This window comes from Muntiacus reevesi, chromosome 3 (assembly GCF_963930625.1).
Source record: "Muntiacus reevesi chromosome 3, mMunRee1.1, whole genome shotgun sequence".
NCBI lineage: Eukaryota > Metazoa > Chordata > Mammalia > Artiodactyla > Cervidae > Muntiacus > Muntiacus reevesi.
This window is the reverse complement of record NC_089251.1, coordinates 120,931,751-120,951,327: the sequence shown is the minus strand read 5'-3', so window position 1 is coordinate 120,951,327 and position 19,577 is coordinate 120,931,751. Positions and strand designations below refer to the sequence as shown.

Genomic DNA, 19,577 nt, shown 5'->3' with positions numbered 1-19,577 from the left:
CCTTAATGGTATTTATAACTATGAATGATATAATTATATGTGCCCCAGATATAATTTGACAGTATTATGTATACAAAATGTGACAATCTTAAATGTACTAAAAACAGTCAGAAAGCTAAATATCTTGGAACTTTTTAATAATTTAAGGTCTTCAGCATGGATTGGTAATAAAAATCTTTCATGCTTCAAATAAAATCATCCTACAAAAGAAATTGTACATCTTATTACATTTTAATAAAGTTATTATAGCTACTGTAGAAGGGGATCTACCAAAATATTGAAAAACTGCTGTATTCATTTTGCTAGAAACTGGGCTGTAGATGTTGCTAACTTAATCCGAGGCTTTGAGCAATCCTTCTCCTCATTGCTATTTTGTTTTCTCATTTGAAGTGTGAGTGGAATGGGGAATACATCTTCTCAGATTTGTTCCAGCCCTTGGGGTCTGCAATTTCACGAATAGAAGTTTAGTCACTTAGTTTGGCACTATAGGAGAACTCTAGTACATTTTGTTTAGCATGTGTTGTAAATATGCTTACCAAAGCTATTTTATTTTGGGGTTGCTGCTGTGTGCATGCATGCTAAATCATTTCAGTCATGTCCGACTATTTGTGACCCTATAGTCTATAGCTTGCCAGGTTCCTCTGTCCATGGAGATTCTCCAGGCAAAATTACAGGAGTAGGTTGCCATGCCTTCCTCAGTGGGGTCGCAGAGTCAAACATGACGGAATGCATACATGGGGCTGCTGCTAGGCTCTGGCAAATGAATATTGTGATTGTGTCTTCAATGTCAGAGAGTACCAGTGTCAAAGTGCTTCTTCCTTGACCCATCATTTTGCAATGCACTTTAAAAACTAGGATGGATATGCACACATTGCTACATTTAAAATGGATAACCAATAACAACCTACTGTATAGCATAAAGAACTCTGCTCAATGTTATGCAGCGGCCTGGATGGGAGGGGAATTTAGGGGAGAATGAATACATGTATATGTATGACTGAGTTCCTTTGTTGTCCACCTGAAACTATCATAACATTGTTAATCGGCTATACCCCAACACAAAATAAAAAGTTTTAAAAAATATAAAACCCAGGATAACAGGGTGAATCATATCCATATTCCCTTGGGATTCATATTCAATTCAATTAAAAACTAGAGTCACGGTCTTGAATTAGATACTGATCTGATTAAGGGGCCCCTGAGGAACTACGTGACACAGCATGGTAGCAGAGTAACTGGTAATGCAATTATTTGTAACACTAGAACCTTGAAATAAGTCTAGGAATTTGATGCTGCAAAGGAACTCAGGAGAGAAAGATACCCAAATATCAGTGGACTGTCAAGACTGCTAAGGTCTTCTTTGTTTTTTTGTCTCTTGTTTTCTGTGTTTGCTTTAGATTTTTGCACATTAAATACTTAGAAGAAATATGTGGGGCATTAAACAATAAAGTAGTGACAGTAGGTCTGAAAAAGGCACAGTCAGAACTGAGAAATAAAAACAGCTTTTGGTAATCAATTAGAGATGACGCCTAAGAGAAAAATAAGATGAGTGTGATTCTAAGGACTACAACCTGGGAAAATGTGTAGACTACAAAACCATCAACTGAAATTTTGGGAGAAGGACCATATTTTTGGATATTTACCCAATTTATGTTGACTATGTGTTATTTTTGAGATTTTTCAGATGAGTTTATCTAACAGGTACTTGGAAAGAAGTCTGTAGTCCTGAGATGGCAGTCACTGGTATATAGATGTGGCTAAAGCCATTAGTTATGGATGAATGATTCAGTGAGAACTGTTAGAAAGGAAGGATGGCTTTTTGCACAGAGCTTTGGGAAAAGCCATATTTAAGAGCTAGGTTGGGGGAAGCAGAAGTCCAAGAAAAAGACAGAGGAGAAATGATACAAGAGGTAGGGAAATAATTAGAAGAGAGAATGATGTCCATGAAGCCATGGAAAAAAGTAGCCCCTCTTCAGAAGCTGGGTGGGGGTATGAGTTTAGTTTGTTCTGCTCAAGGTGAGTAACATAAGCACTGACAACACGTCAGAGGATAAGAACAATTTCAGCAGAAAGGTAAGATAACCAGATAGTGGTTCAGATAGAATAGACAATATGCTTTTTACTAGTTTTTAAGTTCGGTGGTCAAGAGAAGGAGGAATATAGGGAGAGTGGTTTCACAGGGAAAGGGTCAAAGAAAGTGTTTTGCTTGTTTTAATATTTGTTTTTTAAAGAGGATTTGGAGGAACATAAGAATTAATAAGGAAGGAAGGAGGGGAAGCATATATGTAAATATATGTGTACACGTTAGGAATGCCATTGTGAAGAATACTTTCATGAAGAATGAAGACATTTGTTCGGCAATGGTGCCAAAGATTGGAAGACTCTCTTCTGAAAGAATTCATCCCTGGGTACCTAGCAAAACCACCTTAGATACTGCTGACCTGTGAAAGTGTTAGTCAATCAGTCATGTCTGCTGACTTAGGCTGTTTCTTTAATGGTCCTGTTAAATCAAATCTGAGGCATAACTTTGTTGCTGCTCCTTAGTCGTCAAGCTGTGTCTGACTCGCTGTGACCCCATGGGCTATAGGCTGCCAGGCTCCTCTGTCCATGGGATTTCCCAGGCAAGAATAGTGCAGTGGGTTGTCATTTCCTTCTCCAGGGGATCTTCCTGACCCAGGGATCAAACCTGCATCTCCTGCATTGTGGGCAGACTCTTTAGCGCTGAGTCACCTGGGAAACCCACAAGGCATAACTTGGCAATGGACAAACTTTCTTTCACTCTTTTCAGCTAATTCAGATGATTCTGGCAAGTACATTGAACGGCTCCAGATAATCCAATTAAATTCCACTAACATCATAGAAGCTATGAACCAGCTGACCTGCCAGGCACTGTCTGGAACATACAGTGAGGGCTGTCTCTGGTCTTAAAAAGAGTGTAATATACAAGGGTAGAAGGGCAGCAGTTCTGCTTGAAGCACTTTCTCATCTCTAATAAAGGTCTAAGGGTGAGCTTGTGTCATTATTATAAAAGAGAAATAATACCCCAGAGGCTTTGAACTGAAAGCAGACATCCTATGGTGGTCATTAGCCAGGCACACTTTGATTCTTCCTCTGATTTATTCATTTTTAACCTTTAGACTCTAAGTTATGAAAAAAAATTAATGCTGTTACTTCTGACTAGTTTTCCTGGGATTTTGGAATAACTGATCAAGAAAGAAAAGTTAACAAAATAATTCTGCTAAAGAGATACCTAAACTATGTAATAAATATCCTTGAAGCCTAAAGGTATTTTAATGAGAAACAGTGTTTACTGTTCTTGGTTTTTGTTGACTGATTGGCTTTCTACTCAAAGGAAAATTGCTGTAATTGCAGGAATTGTTTGAAATATGAAATTCAAACCTATTCTGAGTTATTTTAATAATGTATTCTTCTGTCAAAATGAATTTTTTTTAAAAAAACTGAGAACGGTTTGAACACCTAAGTTTAAAAGTACATTCAGATCTATTCATCTGTCTGTATGTTTAGTAACAAAAATACCAGGATGCATAAAACACTTCATTGTGTATTTGAAATTCAGACTTACATGCTTAAAAAATAATCTCTTGCTTTCCAGATCACAGTTACAAGCTCCCTTCTTCATCCACACATTCTCCCTGGTGTGACTGATCTTTACTTCCTGCCCTCAAATCCCTTCTCTCTTCCTTAATCTTGCCAAAAATTCCTATTTGTACTACCAACTACTAAGTTGACATTTCTACCTGGATAATTAAAAGACACTCAGAATCATATCCCTACTCCTACCTCCAACTACTTCTCCCAACCTTTAGTCTCCCCCATCACGGTAACTTAAATCCACCTAAGAACTCATGCCAAAATCATAACAGTTATCCTTGACTTCTTTTCTTCATTCAATTCATTGACGTCTTTTGTTTAATACATAATATGTGCAGTTTTGAAGCATATTTTAAATAATTACACTGGGAGCCTTGGTTTCTATTATGAATTATTAGAAGTCTCATTCCACTTATTTAATGCTTAGATAAAATAGCAATCTACTTTTTTAACAAAAGTCCATACAGTTAAAGCTAGGGTTTTTCCAGTAGTCATGTATGGATGTGAGAGTTGGATCATAAAGAAGGCTGAATGCCAAAGAATTGATGCTTTTGAACTGTGGTATTGGAGAAGACTCTTGAGAGTCCCTTGGACTGCAAGGAGAACAAACCAATCAATCCTAAAGGAAATCAACTCTGAATATTCATTGGAAGGACTGATGCTGAAGCAGAAGCTCCAATACTTTGGCCACCTGATATGAAGAGCTGACGCATTAGAAAAGACCCTGAAGCTGGGAGAGATTGAAGTCAGGAGGAGAAAGTGACAACACAGGGTGATACGGTTGGATGGCATCACTCATGATTCAATGGACATGAGTTAGAGCAAGATCTGGGAGATGGTGAAGGACAGGGAAGTCTGGGGTGCTGTAGTCTTTGGGATTGTAAAGAGTCAGGCATGACTGAGTGGCTGAACGACAACTCCAGGGTGCTTTCCTAAGAAATCCCATGGACAGAGAGGAGCCTGGTTGCAGACCATGAAGTTGCAAAGAGTCAGACACGACTGAAAATCTGAGCACGTACACTGTAATTTCTGGGACAGTAAACAAAGTCAATGATCTTAATTTTTATTATGTATCATTTTACCTACAACTTAGGAGGAGCCTGGTGGGCTGCAGTCTATGGAGTCACAGTCAGACATGACTGAGCGACTTTCACTTTAGGACATAGAATTTGGACTCAATTTTCAATCAAAGTAAACTTATAAAAACATCTTCCTGAACAGTTCCAGGATCTAAGACACTGATAAATGTATGGACTGAGCTTAAGACTTACTCCCAAATTGAAAGTCAAAGTGTAAAAGTGTTAGTAGCTTAGTCATGTCCAACTCCTTGCAACCCCCCTGTTCATGGGTTTCTCCAGGCAAGAATACTGGAGTGGGTTGCCATTTCCTTCTCCGGGGGCTCTTCCTGACACAGGGATCAGATCCAGGTCTCCCACATCACAGGCAGATTCTTTACCATCTGACCTCCAAACTACTACAGTACTGTTTGGCCACATAGTTTAGATACAGCCCTCAAATTATTTATCAAAAGCTTCTTCTCAGTTTGATCGATCACTCTTCTAGGTTTTGGTTTCTTGCACATGACCTCATAGATGTAGAGCCACCTAGTTGATTGGTGGGAAACTCTTTTTTCGACTATCCCTCTGTGTCATGCTTCACAATAAAGTGCCTTTCTAATTCACTGGCTTCTAAAAACTTGGGAAGGTTCAGTGAAACTTTCATTTTACTGAGAGACAAAAGTTTTCTCTGGGATGCTTGGATTTTTAAGATGCGTCCGAAGCTACTACCCAGGTGAGATGAGGTCGCGTGGTCTGTACCAGATCATGTAAATATCTCTTCACATTTTATATTTCCTTAATCATGTAAACCTAGATTTTTCCATAGGCCAACTTATCAAGTGGGCTATTTGTCTCTTCCTTAACTTTTCTACTAAGTTTCAGAAAAGGGTAGATACAGACATATTTGGAGAAATAATATAAAATAAAAAGCAGTCATTCAAGATACCATTCTGTCATTGTTGCCCCTGGGTTTCATTCAAATCAGAGACCCACTGAACAGCTGTCAAATATCTTCCTAGTTTCACAATATCATATCTGGAATGTTAAAGGCTGCTCGAAAATCTTATTAATTTATTCACAAATTTAAGGCAAATGCAAAACATTTTCAAATGCCAAGATTCATCAGTTAAAATTCATGCTAGAGGGTATAATTTATTTGCAGGGTGATAGCCAAAAGTCTTAAAATGATCAGTAAGGAAAGAGCTGACTGTAATTATGAATAGAAATAATGTGAATTTCAAGGCAATTTTAATGAAGCATTAAACCAGAAGATAGTTCTGGAAAAATTAGAAATTAAATTCTAGTAAAGAGCAAAATGATGAGTCTCTTATCCTTATTCCTCAAGGGGCAGACAGAACGAAAACTGCAATCACAGAAAACTAAGCAAACTGATCACATGGACCACAGTCTTGTCTAACTCAATGAAACTATGAGCCATGCCATGTAGGGCCACCCAAGACACATGGGTCTGACAAAACGTGGTCCACTGGAGAAGGGAATGGCAAACCACTTCAGTATTCTTGCCTTGGGAACCCCATGAACAGCATGAAAAACCAAAAGGTAGGACACTGAAAGATGAACTCCCCAGCTCAGTAGTTGCCCAATATGATACTGGAAATCAGTGGAGAAATAACTCCAGAAAGAATGAAGAGGCAGAGCCAAAGTGAAAACAATGGGCAGCTGTGGATGTGACTGGTGACAGAAGCAAGGTCTGATGCTGTAAAGAGCAATACTGCATAGGAATCTGAATGTTGTTTGTTAGGTCCATGAACCAAGGTAAGTTGGAAGTGGTCAAACAGGAGATGGCAAGAACAAAATCGACATTTTAGCAATCAGTGAACTAAAATGGACTGGAATGGGTGAATTTAACTCAGATGACCATTATATCTGCTACTGTGGGCAAGAATCCCTTGGAAGAAATGGAGTAGCCATCATAGTCAACAAAAAAATGCACTAACTGTGTGCAGTCTCAAAAATGACAGAATGATCTCTGTTGGTTTCCAAGGCAAACCATTCAATCTCACAGTAATTGAAGTCTATGCCCCAACCATTAATGCTGAAGAATCTGAAGTTGAACAGTTCTATGAGGACTTACAAGAACTTCTAGAACTAACACCCAAAAAAGATGTCCTTTTCATTATAGGGGACTGGAAGGCAAAACTAGGAAGTCAAGAGATATCTGGAGTAACAGGCAAGTTTGACCTTGGGAGTACAAAATGAAGCAGGACAAAGGCTAATAAAGTTTTGCCAAGAGAACACACTGGTCATAGCAAACACTCTCTTCCAACAACACAAGAGATGACTCTATACATGGACATCACCAAATGGTCAATACCGAAATCAGATTGATTATATTTTTTGCAGTCAAAGATGGAGAAGCTTTATACAGTCAGCAAAAACAAAACTGGGAGCTGACTGTGGCTCAGATCATAAACTCCTTATTGCAAATTCAGGCTTAAATTGAAGAAAGTAGGGAAAACCACTAGACAATTCAGGAATGACCTAAATCAAATCCCTTACAATTATACAGTGGAAGTGACAAATAGATTCAAGTGATTAGATCTGATAGACAGAGGAGTGCCTGAAGAACTATGGACGGAGGTTTGTGACATTGTACAGGAGACAGGGATCAAGACCATCCCCATGAAAAAGAAATGCAAACAGACAAAATGGTTGAGCTACCTACAAGTAGCTCAGAAAAGAAGATAAGCTAAAGGCAAAAGAGAAAAGAAAAGATATACCCATCTGAATGCAGAGTTCCAAAGTACAGCAAGGAGAGGTAAGAAAGCCTTCCTCAAGGATCAATACAAAGAAATAGAGGACAACAACAGAATGGGAAAGACTAGAGAACTCTTCAGGAAATTAGAGATATGAAAGCAACATTTCATGCAAAGATGGGCACAATAAAGGACAGAAATGGTATGGACTTAACAGAAGCAGAAGATATTAAGAAAAGGTAGCAAGAATACACAGAAAAGCTACAAAAAAGAACTTAGTGATCCAGATAACCATGATGGTGTGATCACTCACCTAGAGCCAGACAATCTCAAGTTAAAAGTCAAGTGGGCCCTGGGAAACATGACTATGAACAAAGCTAGTGTAGGTGATGGAATTCTGCTGAGCTATTTCAAGTCTTAAAAGATGATGCTGTCTGTTAAAGTGCTGCACTCAGTATGCCAGCAAAGTTGGAAAACTCAGCAGTGGCCACAGGACAGAAAAAAGGTCAGTTTTCATTCCAATCCCAAAGAAAAGCAATGCCAAAGAAAATTCAAACTAACACACAATTGCATTCATCTTACACACTAGCAAAGTATGTGAGCTAGCAAAGAATGCTAAAAATTCTCCAAGTTAGCCTTCAAGAGTATGTGAACTGAGAAATTCCAGATGGTCAAACTGGATTTAGAAAAGGCAGAGGTCCAGAGATCAAATTGCCATCATCTGTTGGATCACAGAAAAAGCAGGAGAGTTCCTGAAAAACACCTACTTCTGCTTTATTGACTACACCAAAGCCTTTGACTGTGTGGATTATGACAAACTGTGGAAAATTCTTAAAGAGATGGGAATACAAGACCACCTGACCTGCCTCCTGAGAAACCTGCATGCAGTTCAAGAAGCAACAGTCAGAACTGGACATGGAACAATAGACTGGTTCCAAATGGGGAAAGGAGTATGTCAAGGCTGTATATTGTCATCCTGCTTACTTAACTTATATGCAGAGTACATCATGAGAAATACCAGGCTGGATGATGCACAGGCTAGAATCAAGATTTCTGGGAGAAATAACAATAATCTCAGATTTGCAGATGACACCACCCTTATGGCAGAAAGCAAAGAGGAACTGAAGAGCCTCTTGATGCAAGTGTAAAAGGAGAGTGAAAAAGCTGACTTAAATCTCAACATTAAAAAAATGAAGATCATGGCATCTGGCTCCATTACTTCATGGTAAATTGATGGGGAAACAATGACAGAGTTTATTTTCTTGGCCTCTAAAATCACTGCAGATGATTTTCGTGACTGAAGCCATGAAATTAAAAGATGGTTGCTCCTTGGAAGAAAAGCTATGACCAACCTAGACAGCATATTAAAAAGCAGAGAGACATTACTTTGCCAACAAAGGTCCATGTAGTCAAAGCTACGGTTTTTCCAGTAGTCATGTATGGATGTGAGAGTTGGACTATAAAGAATGCTGAGTGCCACAGAATTGATGCTTTTGAGCTGTAGAGTTGGAGAAGACTCTTGAGAGTCCCTTGGACAGCAAAGAGATCAAACTATTCAATCCTAAAAGAAATCAGTCCTGAATATTCATTGAAGGACTGATGCTGAAGCTGAAGCTCCAATACATTGGCTACCTGATGTGAGGAACTGATTCATTGGAAAAGACCCTGATGCTGGGAAAGATTGAAGGCAGGAGAAGAAGGGGACAACAGAGGATGAGATGGCTGTATGGCATCACTGGCTCAATGGGCATGAGTTTGAGTAAGCTCCAGGAGTTGGTGATGGACAGGGAGGCCTGGCATGCTGCAGTCCATGGGGTCGAAAAAAGATGAACACAACTGAATGACTGAACTGAAATAGAAATAGGGGTTAAAAAGTAACTAAATTAGTTTTTAATTTAAAAATGTCAAGCTTCCTAAAACGTCCACATCCTACCACTCAAGTTAAGGACTTCTACTAAGATAATGCCTCAGCTTCTGGATTTAGATATTGGCTTCCAATGTTACTATTCTACACCACATTCCTCTTTTAAATAATTAGATTAAAAAAATCTCCAAGGCTGATGTATGCTTTTTTCCCTCAGAATGGCAAGTCAGAAATTAAAAAACATAATGCAATTTGATTGTGCTCTGTGCTCAGTCGTTCAGTCATGTCAGACTCTTTGTGATCCTATAGACTGTAGCCCACCAGGCTCCTCTGTCCATGGGATTCTCCAGGCAAGAATATTGGAGCAGGTTGCTATTTCCTCCTCCAGAGGATCTTCCTGACCAGGGATGGAATCCACGTCTCCTGTATCTCCTGCATTACAGCCAGATTCTGAAACCACTGAGCCATCTGGGAAGCCAACTCTATTTACAAATGCAAAAGCACAGTTTTCATATTTAATATCTTTTGGAAAAAATATTAAGAGTGACTTTCAGGGGGCTTCTGAGTCAGATTTCTCTCAAGTTTGACTGGCCTATCATATTTCTTTTTTAATTTTATAATTATATTTTTGATTTTTAAGTCAACATAGTTGACTTAAAATGTTGTGTTAGTTACTGCTGCAAGGCAATGAGAATCAGTTATACATACACATATGTCCACTCTTTTTTAGATTCTTTTCCCATATAGATCATGATAGAGCACCTATCGCATGTTTGATAGCTTCAGACAGCTCACTAAGACACATCATTTTAGCTGTGAAATGAAAGCAGTTCTTTACTGAGATAATGATCAAATCTGATTTTTGAAGCTCGTTTGATGCTTGGGAACAAACAGCTCTACTGACCCATGCCCATAACACCCTGAAGGGTTTCCATGCCTGAGACTGTCCTTCAATAAAAATTTTAAATGAACATCTTGTGTTCAGAAAATATTGGTACTTTAAGGCACTTCGTTTTGAGAAACTGCAAATCCAGATACTTAAGAGTTTAGCATGATGGATAACAAGCTAATCAAAACTGGATATGAAACAGCTGTATACAAAGTTTGATCTGGAAGAAATGAGTTAAAGAAGCAAGGATAATATAGCCAAGGATCCCCCAGAGTTAGAACAAAGTAATAAAATATGGGGCAACTTCGCTTTAGGGTCCTCAGAATTCGTTGTGATTATTTGTTGATAGATGTGGATTCAGGATGATCTCTTCAGAATAATTTCTTAAACTATACTTTAATGAAGATATTATTTAAAAACACAGTATTATGGTTTCCTTAAATTACACTTTCATGCTTATCCTACTGAGGAGAATTTGTTTGGAAGAGGAATTATGTACTTTTTCTCTGCCCATGTGGCTACTTCTTCCTTGTGTGTAGCTGTTTTGGGCAAGAAATTCTTGTCCTGTAAACCAGTGCTGTGTTGTTGTTGTTGGTGAGTCACTAAATCATGTCTGAGTCTTTGGCGACACCAGGGACTGTAGCCCTCCTGGCTCCTCTCTCCTGGGGATTTTTCAGGCAAGCATTTCGGAGTGGGTTGCTATTTTTGTCTCCTGGGGATCTTCCCTCCTGACCCAGGGATCGAACCCGAATCTCTTGCGTCTCCTACATTGGCAGGTGGGTTCTGTCCTGCTGGGCCACCAGGGGAAGCCCAATCACTGCTGTAGATCAGCTGTTTCCCTCTAGACAATAGCTTCTCTTCAGCAATGTCCAGGTCGAGACTCTATTTCTATGCCAACTAAGAGAGAAAGGACTTGTAAACTAAGAAAAAGTAAACTGCAAAGTACTTTTTAAGAGGTTAGGGTTTATTTTTCATAGGGATTCTGAAATTTCTTTAAAGTTTACAGTCATGGACAATTTTTAACATTTGAGTCAGTTTCATCTATTATAAACTCTTGCAGAAAAATAAACCTTCCAGGATGCCTTTTATTTGTGTTTAGATTTTTCCCCTTTGGGGAAGAATAGAAAGAACCATAAGGACAGCATGAATCAGCTAGCTCAAACTCACTGATGTCATCTGAAACAGTAAAGGGACAAAGCATTAAGAAAGAAAGTCGTTTACGTCCAAATGTGAGTTCCTTGAGATTGGGGTGGGGGGTTGTGAGTAGAACTTTCTTACACTTAGGGAGATCTAAGATCCAGCAGTAATCTTAACTTTGGCTATAAAATTATCACTTCTAATTGTAGATCTTCAATATAGATTCCCAAAATATAAAGTTTAGAAAAGACCTCCTTGCCCTTTATTATGCAATTGTTAGTGCCTCAACTTTGGTGCCTGCTGCAAATGACAGACTCCTTTATTTAGGAGCTGCCTGGATGAAGCCTTTGACTAAAGTGTAGATGCCGATAGCTTTTCCTCTCCATTTCTCTCCCTTTTGCAATTCATAGCTGTGTAATTAGAGATTAGTATCAGCAAATGCCTGAATTTTCTATCTCATCTTAGAACTGAATTTCCAAAGAAGGTATTGCTGTTAAATAACTCACCACCTAATCCTTTCTGTTTTCACCAAAGATTTTTAGCCATCAACTGGTTTTCTGGACAAGGGATTAAAAGTCCCCCAAATAGCACAATCAAATATTTTGCCTAAACAAAGAGATTGAATTTAGTGTGTTGAATGGACTCTGTTTTCGTTGGGCTATGAGACTCTGCAGTGTGAAATGTTTTACATTCTCTGTCTGCCGGTTCTGGTTTTGCTCATTATATATAAAAAGCTTCTCCATCCCATTTTCAGCTTCCTTTTTTTTTCTTTTAACAGAAATGCTGGCATGCAACTTACCTCCAGGAATAGCTCTGAGCTGATGCTCTCAACTCAGTCATGAGAATTACATTTCTCTCCTCTTTGGAAATATTCTCCCCCAATTTCTGTAATTATGACCCCATAAGAGCTAGGTAATTTCAGTTAAAATGAAACATGTAGCTTTGTAGAACATACAGGAAGCAGACTACTTCATAAAGGAAGAAGAGATCACAGTGTTGATTTCTCATATCAACACTACGCCTTTACAATCTAAGCCACAAGAAACACTTATCTATAAGAACATCTCTTCCCTTGAAAAGGAGGGTTTTTACATGTAAAGCTCAGATACAGTACAGAATAGTAAAATTCATGCTTATATATTTCTTATGTTGACAAGGTTTTCAAATAACGACAATAACATATAAAAGTGGTAGAACATTTTTACAGTTTTCACGTTGGAAAATACCTATTAGAAGAAGTGATAAAATATATTGAAAAGAATCTAAGAGAGCTCTTGATCAGGCTTTTGTTTCTCGTCATGCAATTCTATTTCTGAATCTTTTTCTCAGTTTTAAAAATAAAAACAACATGGATAGAGAATTGGTAAGATTAACTTGCCTGTTGAAATGAGAAAAGCAGAAGAATCATGAGCTTTGGCCTGTCACCCTCTGTATAAACCAATTACGTATTTTCAAAAGGTTACTTTCCCAATGCTGTATTTAATGATTATGCCCTCATAAGCACAGGTTCACAACTCCCCACTTCTTCAGCCCGCAGCCCCAGAGCTGTGTTTACTTACAGAAGCGCAGTTTTCAGACTTGTCTTCCACAAAACCAATCTGGCAGGGTGTTCTCTGATTCTGCAGCCAGTAGTCAGTAGACTCCAGCAGGCTATTACTGCGGAGAATCTAAGGAAACCAAGAAAACCTTCTCAGAGCTACTGGCAAGACTTTCTATTTAAACAAAGAGCTCTTTTCTAAAGAATCTAGAAGTGTTTTGCTGGCCTCAGAGCATCTGGAGATTAGGGGAAAAAATACTTCCAGGATAACAGCATCTTTAAAATATGTAAAACAGTCAACCAAGAATCTACTTTAAAGGAACGCACTGACGTGAATATTGTTTCTTCTCTCATCGTAATTCAACATCTGGAAACTTCAGTGTACCTGTGACTTTTGCATAGCTTGCAGTCAAATGACTGTTTGGGCTACCTTCCAATTGGCAATGGGGATCACACTTCATTTAAGTGTTGGAGCTCTTTTACATTCTGTGAATACTTTCGATTGAAATGTACTGTTTCTCCATTTGGTGCAATAATGAAATTATTCTTTAGCTTTCCAGCTGTGCTAACTTCTCTATGAAATAAGGCACAGTTCTTTTAGAACATTTAGGGTACTACACTAAGTTTAAAAGTTATTAGGAATAAATAAGTGCATTACAATAGCCATTTCCCTTGTAGAAACAGTATGGTAATGCAAAGTGAATTTCAATACACTAATTAACAACACCAAATATGGTTTACAAATGTCTTGTTTCTGGGTTTTGATTTCAAAGAAATAAAGAAAAATCACATTTCTGAACTGAAACATTTTCAAGATGTAGTCTCATAAACAATCAAATAATTCAGCTTTTGATGTTTTAAAGCAATTCATATATTGTATAAGATTTTTCTCATATAAGAGTTCTGTGCTCTCCTGGTACTCTCTATTAGGGCACATGTCTGCCAATATTTGACAACCACCTTCACTTAAGTAATAGAATAGATTTAATCAGTTTTGGTTACTGCCACAAAAATAGAATGACACTTCAATTATATTCATTTGCACACTGAAGGATTGTCTTCCTTTGTCCTATAAAGATACTTTAATTTTTGTCTCTGCATACTGAGTTAACCAAATAGAATTCTGACACATTTTTCTATAATGTTTTTGTGTTAGCCACACGATATTATTTTAATATTTTTCCCTCTCAAGGTTTATTATTCTGGAGATAACAAATTTTCATCATTCTTTTACAGAACAATACCAAGAGTCAGTGTGGGATGGACTTCAGTTATCACTGTAAATGAAAGTCGGAGATGAAACTTCTCAGGTCTCTTAGAGTTTATATAAAAATTGCAGTTCTTAAAGTGTGAGTTGGAACCTATAGAGGTCCCTGGGGCCTTTCAGGGAGTCCAGTGGTCAAATTATTTTTATAATTATATTGTCTTTATTTTCCCTTTTCAATTGAATTGTCTCCTGAGTATTCAGTGGAGTTCTCCAGGGTCCACACGAAGTGTGATAATGTAATAGGCTAAGTGCAGAAGCAAATAGGAGAGTCCAGCTGAGTTCTTTTAAGTTAGATATTAAGTTAGATATTAAGGAGATTTGCTAAAAACGTAAAATAAAGTTACTCTTCTCACAAAACTGTTTTGTTTTCGAAAACATATGTATTGGCCATAAAAATATGTATGTTAACATGCAGTGTGTTTATTTTTATTTTAAAATTATTTTTAAGTAATAAATCACAGCTATTTAAATTCTAATTACTATTTCAAGATTAAAGAAATACGTATTTAGAATTTTCTTAGCTTTTTTTCTTATGAATTATATGTTTATTTAGCTGCTTTAAGTTTTTGTTGGGGCTTCCCAAGTTGCACTAGTGGTGAAGAACCCGCCTGCCAATGCAGAAGACATAAGAGACACGGGTTTGATCCCTGGTTTGGGAAGATCCCCTGGAGAAGGAAATGGCAACCCACTCCAGTACTCTTGCCTAAAGAATCCCATGGAGAGAGAAGCCTGGTGGGCTACAGTCCATAGCATCACAGAGTCAGTTATGACTGACGAGACTTGGCACACATGCACAAGTTTTGGCATTTTTGTTTCTATGTGGCATCAGACTTCATCAAAATATCCTGAAAACACAATTTAGCAAATAGAAAAAGTTGTTTTTAATTTAAAATTTTTATTTTATATTGGAGTATAGTTTATTAACAGTGCATTAGTTCCAGATATACAGCAAAGTAATTCAGTTATACACATACATGTATCTATTCTTTTTCAAATTCTTTTCTCATTTAGGTTATTGCAGAGTATCGAGCAGAGTTCCCTGTGCTATACAGTAGGTCCCTGTTGGTTATCTATTTTATACAATAGGGTTCACATGTTAATCCCAAATTCCCAATTTATCCCTCCTCCACCCTTTCCTCCTTGGTAATCATAAATTTGTTCTCGGAGTCTGTGAGTCTGTTTCTGCTCTGCAAATAAGTTTATTTGTATCATTTTTCTTAGATTCCCAAGTGAGTCGAAGACAAATATGATATGATATTGCTTATATGCAGAACTTTTCTTAGGTTTAATTTATAAGATGGAATATACCAATAAGAACAACCCATATAATCAAAATTTTCACAAGGTCCCCAACATTTTTGTAGTGCAAAGGAGTTTTGATTTCAGAAACATTAAAATTGAGAACCATTGATCTAGATCAACTTTATTTGAAGTAGAAAACGATTCTCAGTCCACTTCTTCCACTGCCATTCACTTTTACTTCCAGTATAGACTAGAATTTAAGAAAACGGACATTAGTGATCTGTGTTGAAATCGTATCCTGGTCATTAGTAGCAAGAAGACCTTGGATGGCTGATTTAAATTCTGTCTCAGTTTCTACACCTGTGAACGGAGGCAGTAAATACCCACTTGGAGGTGGGATCACTGGGGTATTCAGAGAGATGTCGTGTGTCAAACACAGCAGTGTGCAAGATGGTACATCATCCTCTCAATACATGGTTCTCATTGTTCCTGTTTGATATGAACTACAAAGGAAAATAGAAAATTGGATGTCTTTGTTTGAAATTAGTACATTGAAAACATTTCAGCTGTGTGAAGTCAAATTTTCTTTAGCAAATCTTCTGACCTAAAAAGTGTAAGTTCAGTTTCACATGTTGCTGTGACCCTAAAACTGCTCTGAAAAATAAAACATATCATGCATTTAAAAAATAACTAAAATGCAACCTAATTCAATTGCTTAACAACAAATACTTGGAAGCGAATGTCTCTTGTAAGAATAATCATTCCCCATGTAACTTAAAATGTGAATTTTATTCATCATAATTAAAAAATAGCTTACTTGATTTTATCAACAATTAAATTTCACTATTTATTTAGAGATATTTGCTGCTGCTAAGTCACTTCAGTCGTGTACGACTCTGTGCGACCCCATAGACGGCAGCCCACCAGGCTCCCCCGTCCCTGGGATTCTCCAGGCAAGAACACTGGAGTGGCTTGCCGTTTCCTTCTCCAATGCATGAAAGTGAAAAGTGAAAGTGAAGTCGCTCAGTCGTGTCTGACTCTTAGAGACCCCATGGATCGCAGCCCACCAGGCTCCTCCATCCATGGGACTTTCCAGGCAAGAGTCCTGGTAGAGATATTCACAGGTTATTAATTGTTTAATACTTCATATTCTTTAATTACTGACCAAGAAATACTACATTTAATTGAGAACTCTCTGGGCTAAGGTCCTATTTAGTTATTATCTGAATTAAACACCTAGACTTACGAAGTAGAATTTGAGGGCTAATCTGTGATGTGTGCTTAAAATAGTTCTTGGCATGTAGCAAGTGCTCAATAAACGTCAGTTCAGTCCAGTCGCTCAGTCGTGTCCGACTCTTTGCAGCCCCATGGACTGCAGCACGCCAGGCCTCCCTGTCCATCACCAACTCCCGGAGTCTTGGAGTTTCAACTTCAGCATTAGTCCTTCCAATGAATATGCAGGACTGGTCTCCTTTAGGATGGACTGGTTGGATCTCCTTGCTGACCCAAGGACTCTCAAGAGTCTTCTCCAATACCACAGTTCGAAAGCATCAGTAAACATCAGCTCTTATAAAAATTATTATTCTCTTTGCCCAGACTTCAAGGGATTTGTACTTTTTCTTCACACTCTGTGGACCAGCCCCTCTGGTCCCAAAGCCCCCATAACAGATTGCTCCATTGCAAGGTAGTAAAGTTACATAATTTCTCATCTTCCAGTTCTACCAAATATATGTCTATGCATTTACCCATCTCTCCCACAGGGACCTGTTCTGGGTGGTCAGAAGGTCTGAGTTCTAGTCCTAGCCCGACTGTCTGTGTGGTCAGGTTACCCACCAGCTCCCAGGCTCAGTTTGCCTTCTGTACACAATGAAATCATGCGATCTGAAGCACCCTTCTCTGGAATAACAGTAATTCTCTGCCTCTCTTCTCCTTTCATTCCTTGTGCTCTTCCAATTCCCAAATAAATTAAGAAGCAAATAAGCAAAGAGAATAAAAATGCAGGCATCAATAAACCATTTAGCATCATATGTTAAGCAATTTTGACCTGTGAAAAGCTTTTGGTGTAATGGTTTAGACAAATCATTAGGAAAGAAGAATGCTTGAAAGAAGAATATGTGTTTGAGAATATAATGATTTTAAAGCTTTATGAATATAATCTCCCTGCAGAGAGAGTCACTTTCTGATGGGGGTAGGGAAAAAGAAAAACTCACCAGGCTTTCCATGGCTCAGTTATTTATCTGCTATTTTTAGCTGCAGGTTCAATTATTTCAGATGAAGAGCTAATGACAAACACGCTGTGCATTCACAAGGTTGAAATAATAATGATATTTTGTCTTAAAATTTCGTGTCCTAAACAATGAAGAAAGATCATTCTGCTTTCCTGTACAGTGATTTTCCTTTTCTATATAGAATACCAAGTTGCAGGAGTTTAGTATTGATGTGGAATCCATGCACCTGAACATGGATGGATTCTTGGTAACCTGAACACAGCTCTAAATATTACTGAGCAATGCTTTAAAATCAATAAAAGTAATTAAATTGGAGAAGACAGCAATTTAAGTTTAGTCACACTTCTATTTCTATACTATCAAATACTGTCAAATTTTTTTTTCTGATAATTATAAGTATCATGATGTAAAGCAGCATCAAAGGTCTTAAAAGAGAAAATTTCACACACAAAATGCTGTATTTGCCTAATATATGTATCATCATCGGGGCTTCCCAGAACCCAGCTCAGAATGTTCTTATGTGGGAAAAAACCTGCCTGCCAAGGCGGGAGACACAGGTTCTATCCCTGGGTTGAAAAGACCCCCTGGAGAAGGAAATGGTAACCCACTCCAGTATTTTTGCCTGGAAATCCCATGGACAGAGGAGCCTGGTGGGCTACAGTCATGGGGTTGCAAGAGAGTTGGACACAACTAAGTGACTAAACAACAATAGCAACGACAGGTGTCACAATTAATGATGGAATTGTGCTTCACATTAATTGAATAGCATCTTCAGAACAATGAGCCCAGTCTTCAGCAGCAGATTTATTCTCCCCCCGACCCCCAAACAAGTGGACTCAGAGAAGCTGAGAAGTGCTGGGACTTTGAGACACTGATGCATTCAGCTGTCTGGAGGCTGGACAGCACCTGGTTGGCCATTCTAGGGCAAGCACCCTTGACCATCTGCTTACTGGAGTTCCAAATAAATATTTTAAAAATACGTGTCATAATGTGGAAAAGATTTGGAAACACTGCTTAAAGAAAAATCATCCTTTCAAACGTGGTACAGTTTCCATGGATGTGTGCTGGAGATAAGGAAAGAAAAAGAAAGAGGAGAAACAAGATAACGGAAGCCAGACAAGCCCATTAGGAGAGTCCTGAGTATTCCTCAGAGAAGACTCTCCAGACCCCTATTGCAGTTCTGGCCTTTTCTAGGAAACTCAATTAAATTTTCTTTACACAAAGAGATTGTAATGTGAGCAGGTCAATTAAATTTGCATAGTGAGATGCTAAGAGTTGGGACATCCCTGGCGGTCCAGTGGTTAAGATTCCACCTTCCAATGTAGGGGGTGAGGGTTTGATCCCTGGTCAGGGACTAGGATCCCACATGCTGCACAGTGAATCAAAAAAAAAAAAAAAAGATGCCAAAGAGTTGATGAAAATGATGTTAGGGAAGAATGAAGGCAGCTACTCACTAAATACTATTTCATATTTGCTCTGCAATAAACAGTGGTCTCTCTACTGTGGATGACATTTTATTCACAGAGATAACACATTCCTATAAAATGCACCTTTCTGTGTAAAGTTCTATGAGTTTTGAAGAAACCACATCATTGTATAACCACCATCTCAATCAAAATGTAGAACAACTGTTCAGCTTCATCACCCCCAAAATTCACGTCTGCTCCTTTTAGTCGAAAGGCCGCCCAAGTCCCAAACTCTGGCAGTCTCATTTGATATCTATTTCTAAAATTTGCCTTTTCTAAAATGTTGTATGTGTGGAATAATGTAGTTTGTTGCCTTTTTGTGACCTGTTTCTTTTTTTTTTTCCCCACTGAGTGTAATGTGTTTAAGATTTATCTACATAGTTGTGGGTATTAATTTTCTTTTATTGCCAGCAGTATTCCATTTTTTGGATGTATGCATATTTTCAAAAATATCCATTTACCAAATTAAGAATATTTGAGTAGTTTCAATTTGGGGGTAAGCTACCAGGGAAGCCCAAATATGAATAGAGCTGCTATAAATATATGCTTACAGGTTTTTG

General features: G+C 38.1%; 1 protein-coding gene across 1 annotated transcript in view; it reads right to left on the bottom strand.

Annotated features, from left to right (window-relative positions):
• SPHKAP (SPHK1 interactor, AKAP domain containing) overlaps nucleotides 1-19,577 on the bottom strand; it is a 186,441-nt gene that overhangs the window by 105,919 nt on the left and 60,945 nt on the right. The window contains exon 3 of the mRNA XM_065928912.1: nucleotides 12,837-12,944. Coding sequence (XP_065784984.1) covers nucleotides 12,837-12,944 — 108 coding nt within the window. The remainder of the gene's footprint in view (nucleotides 1-12,836; nucleotides 12,945-19,577) is intronic.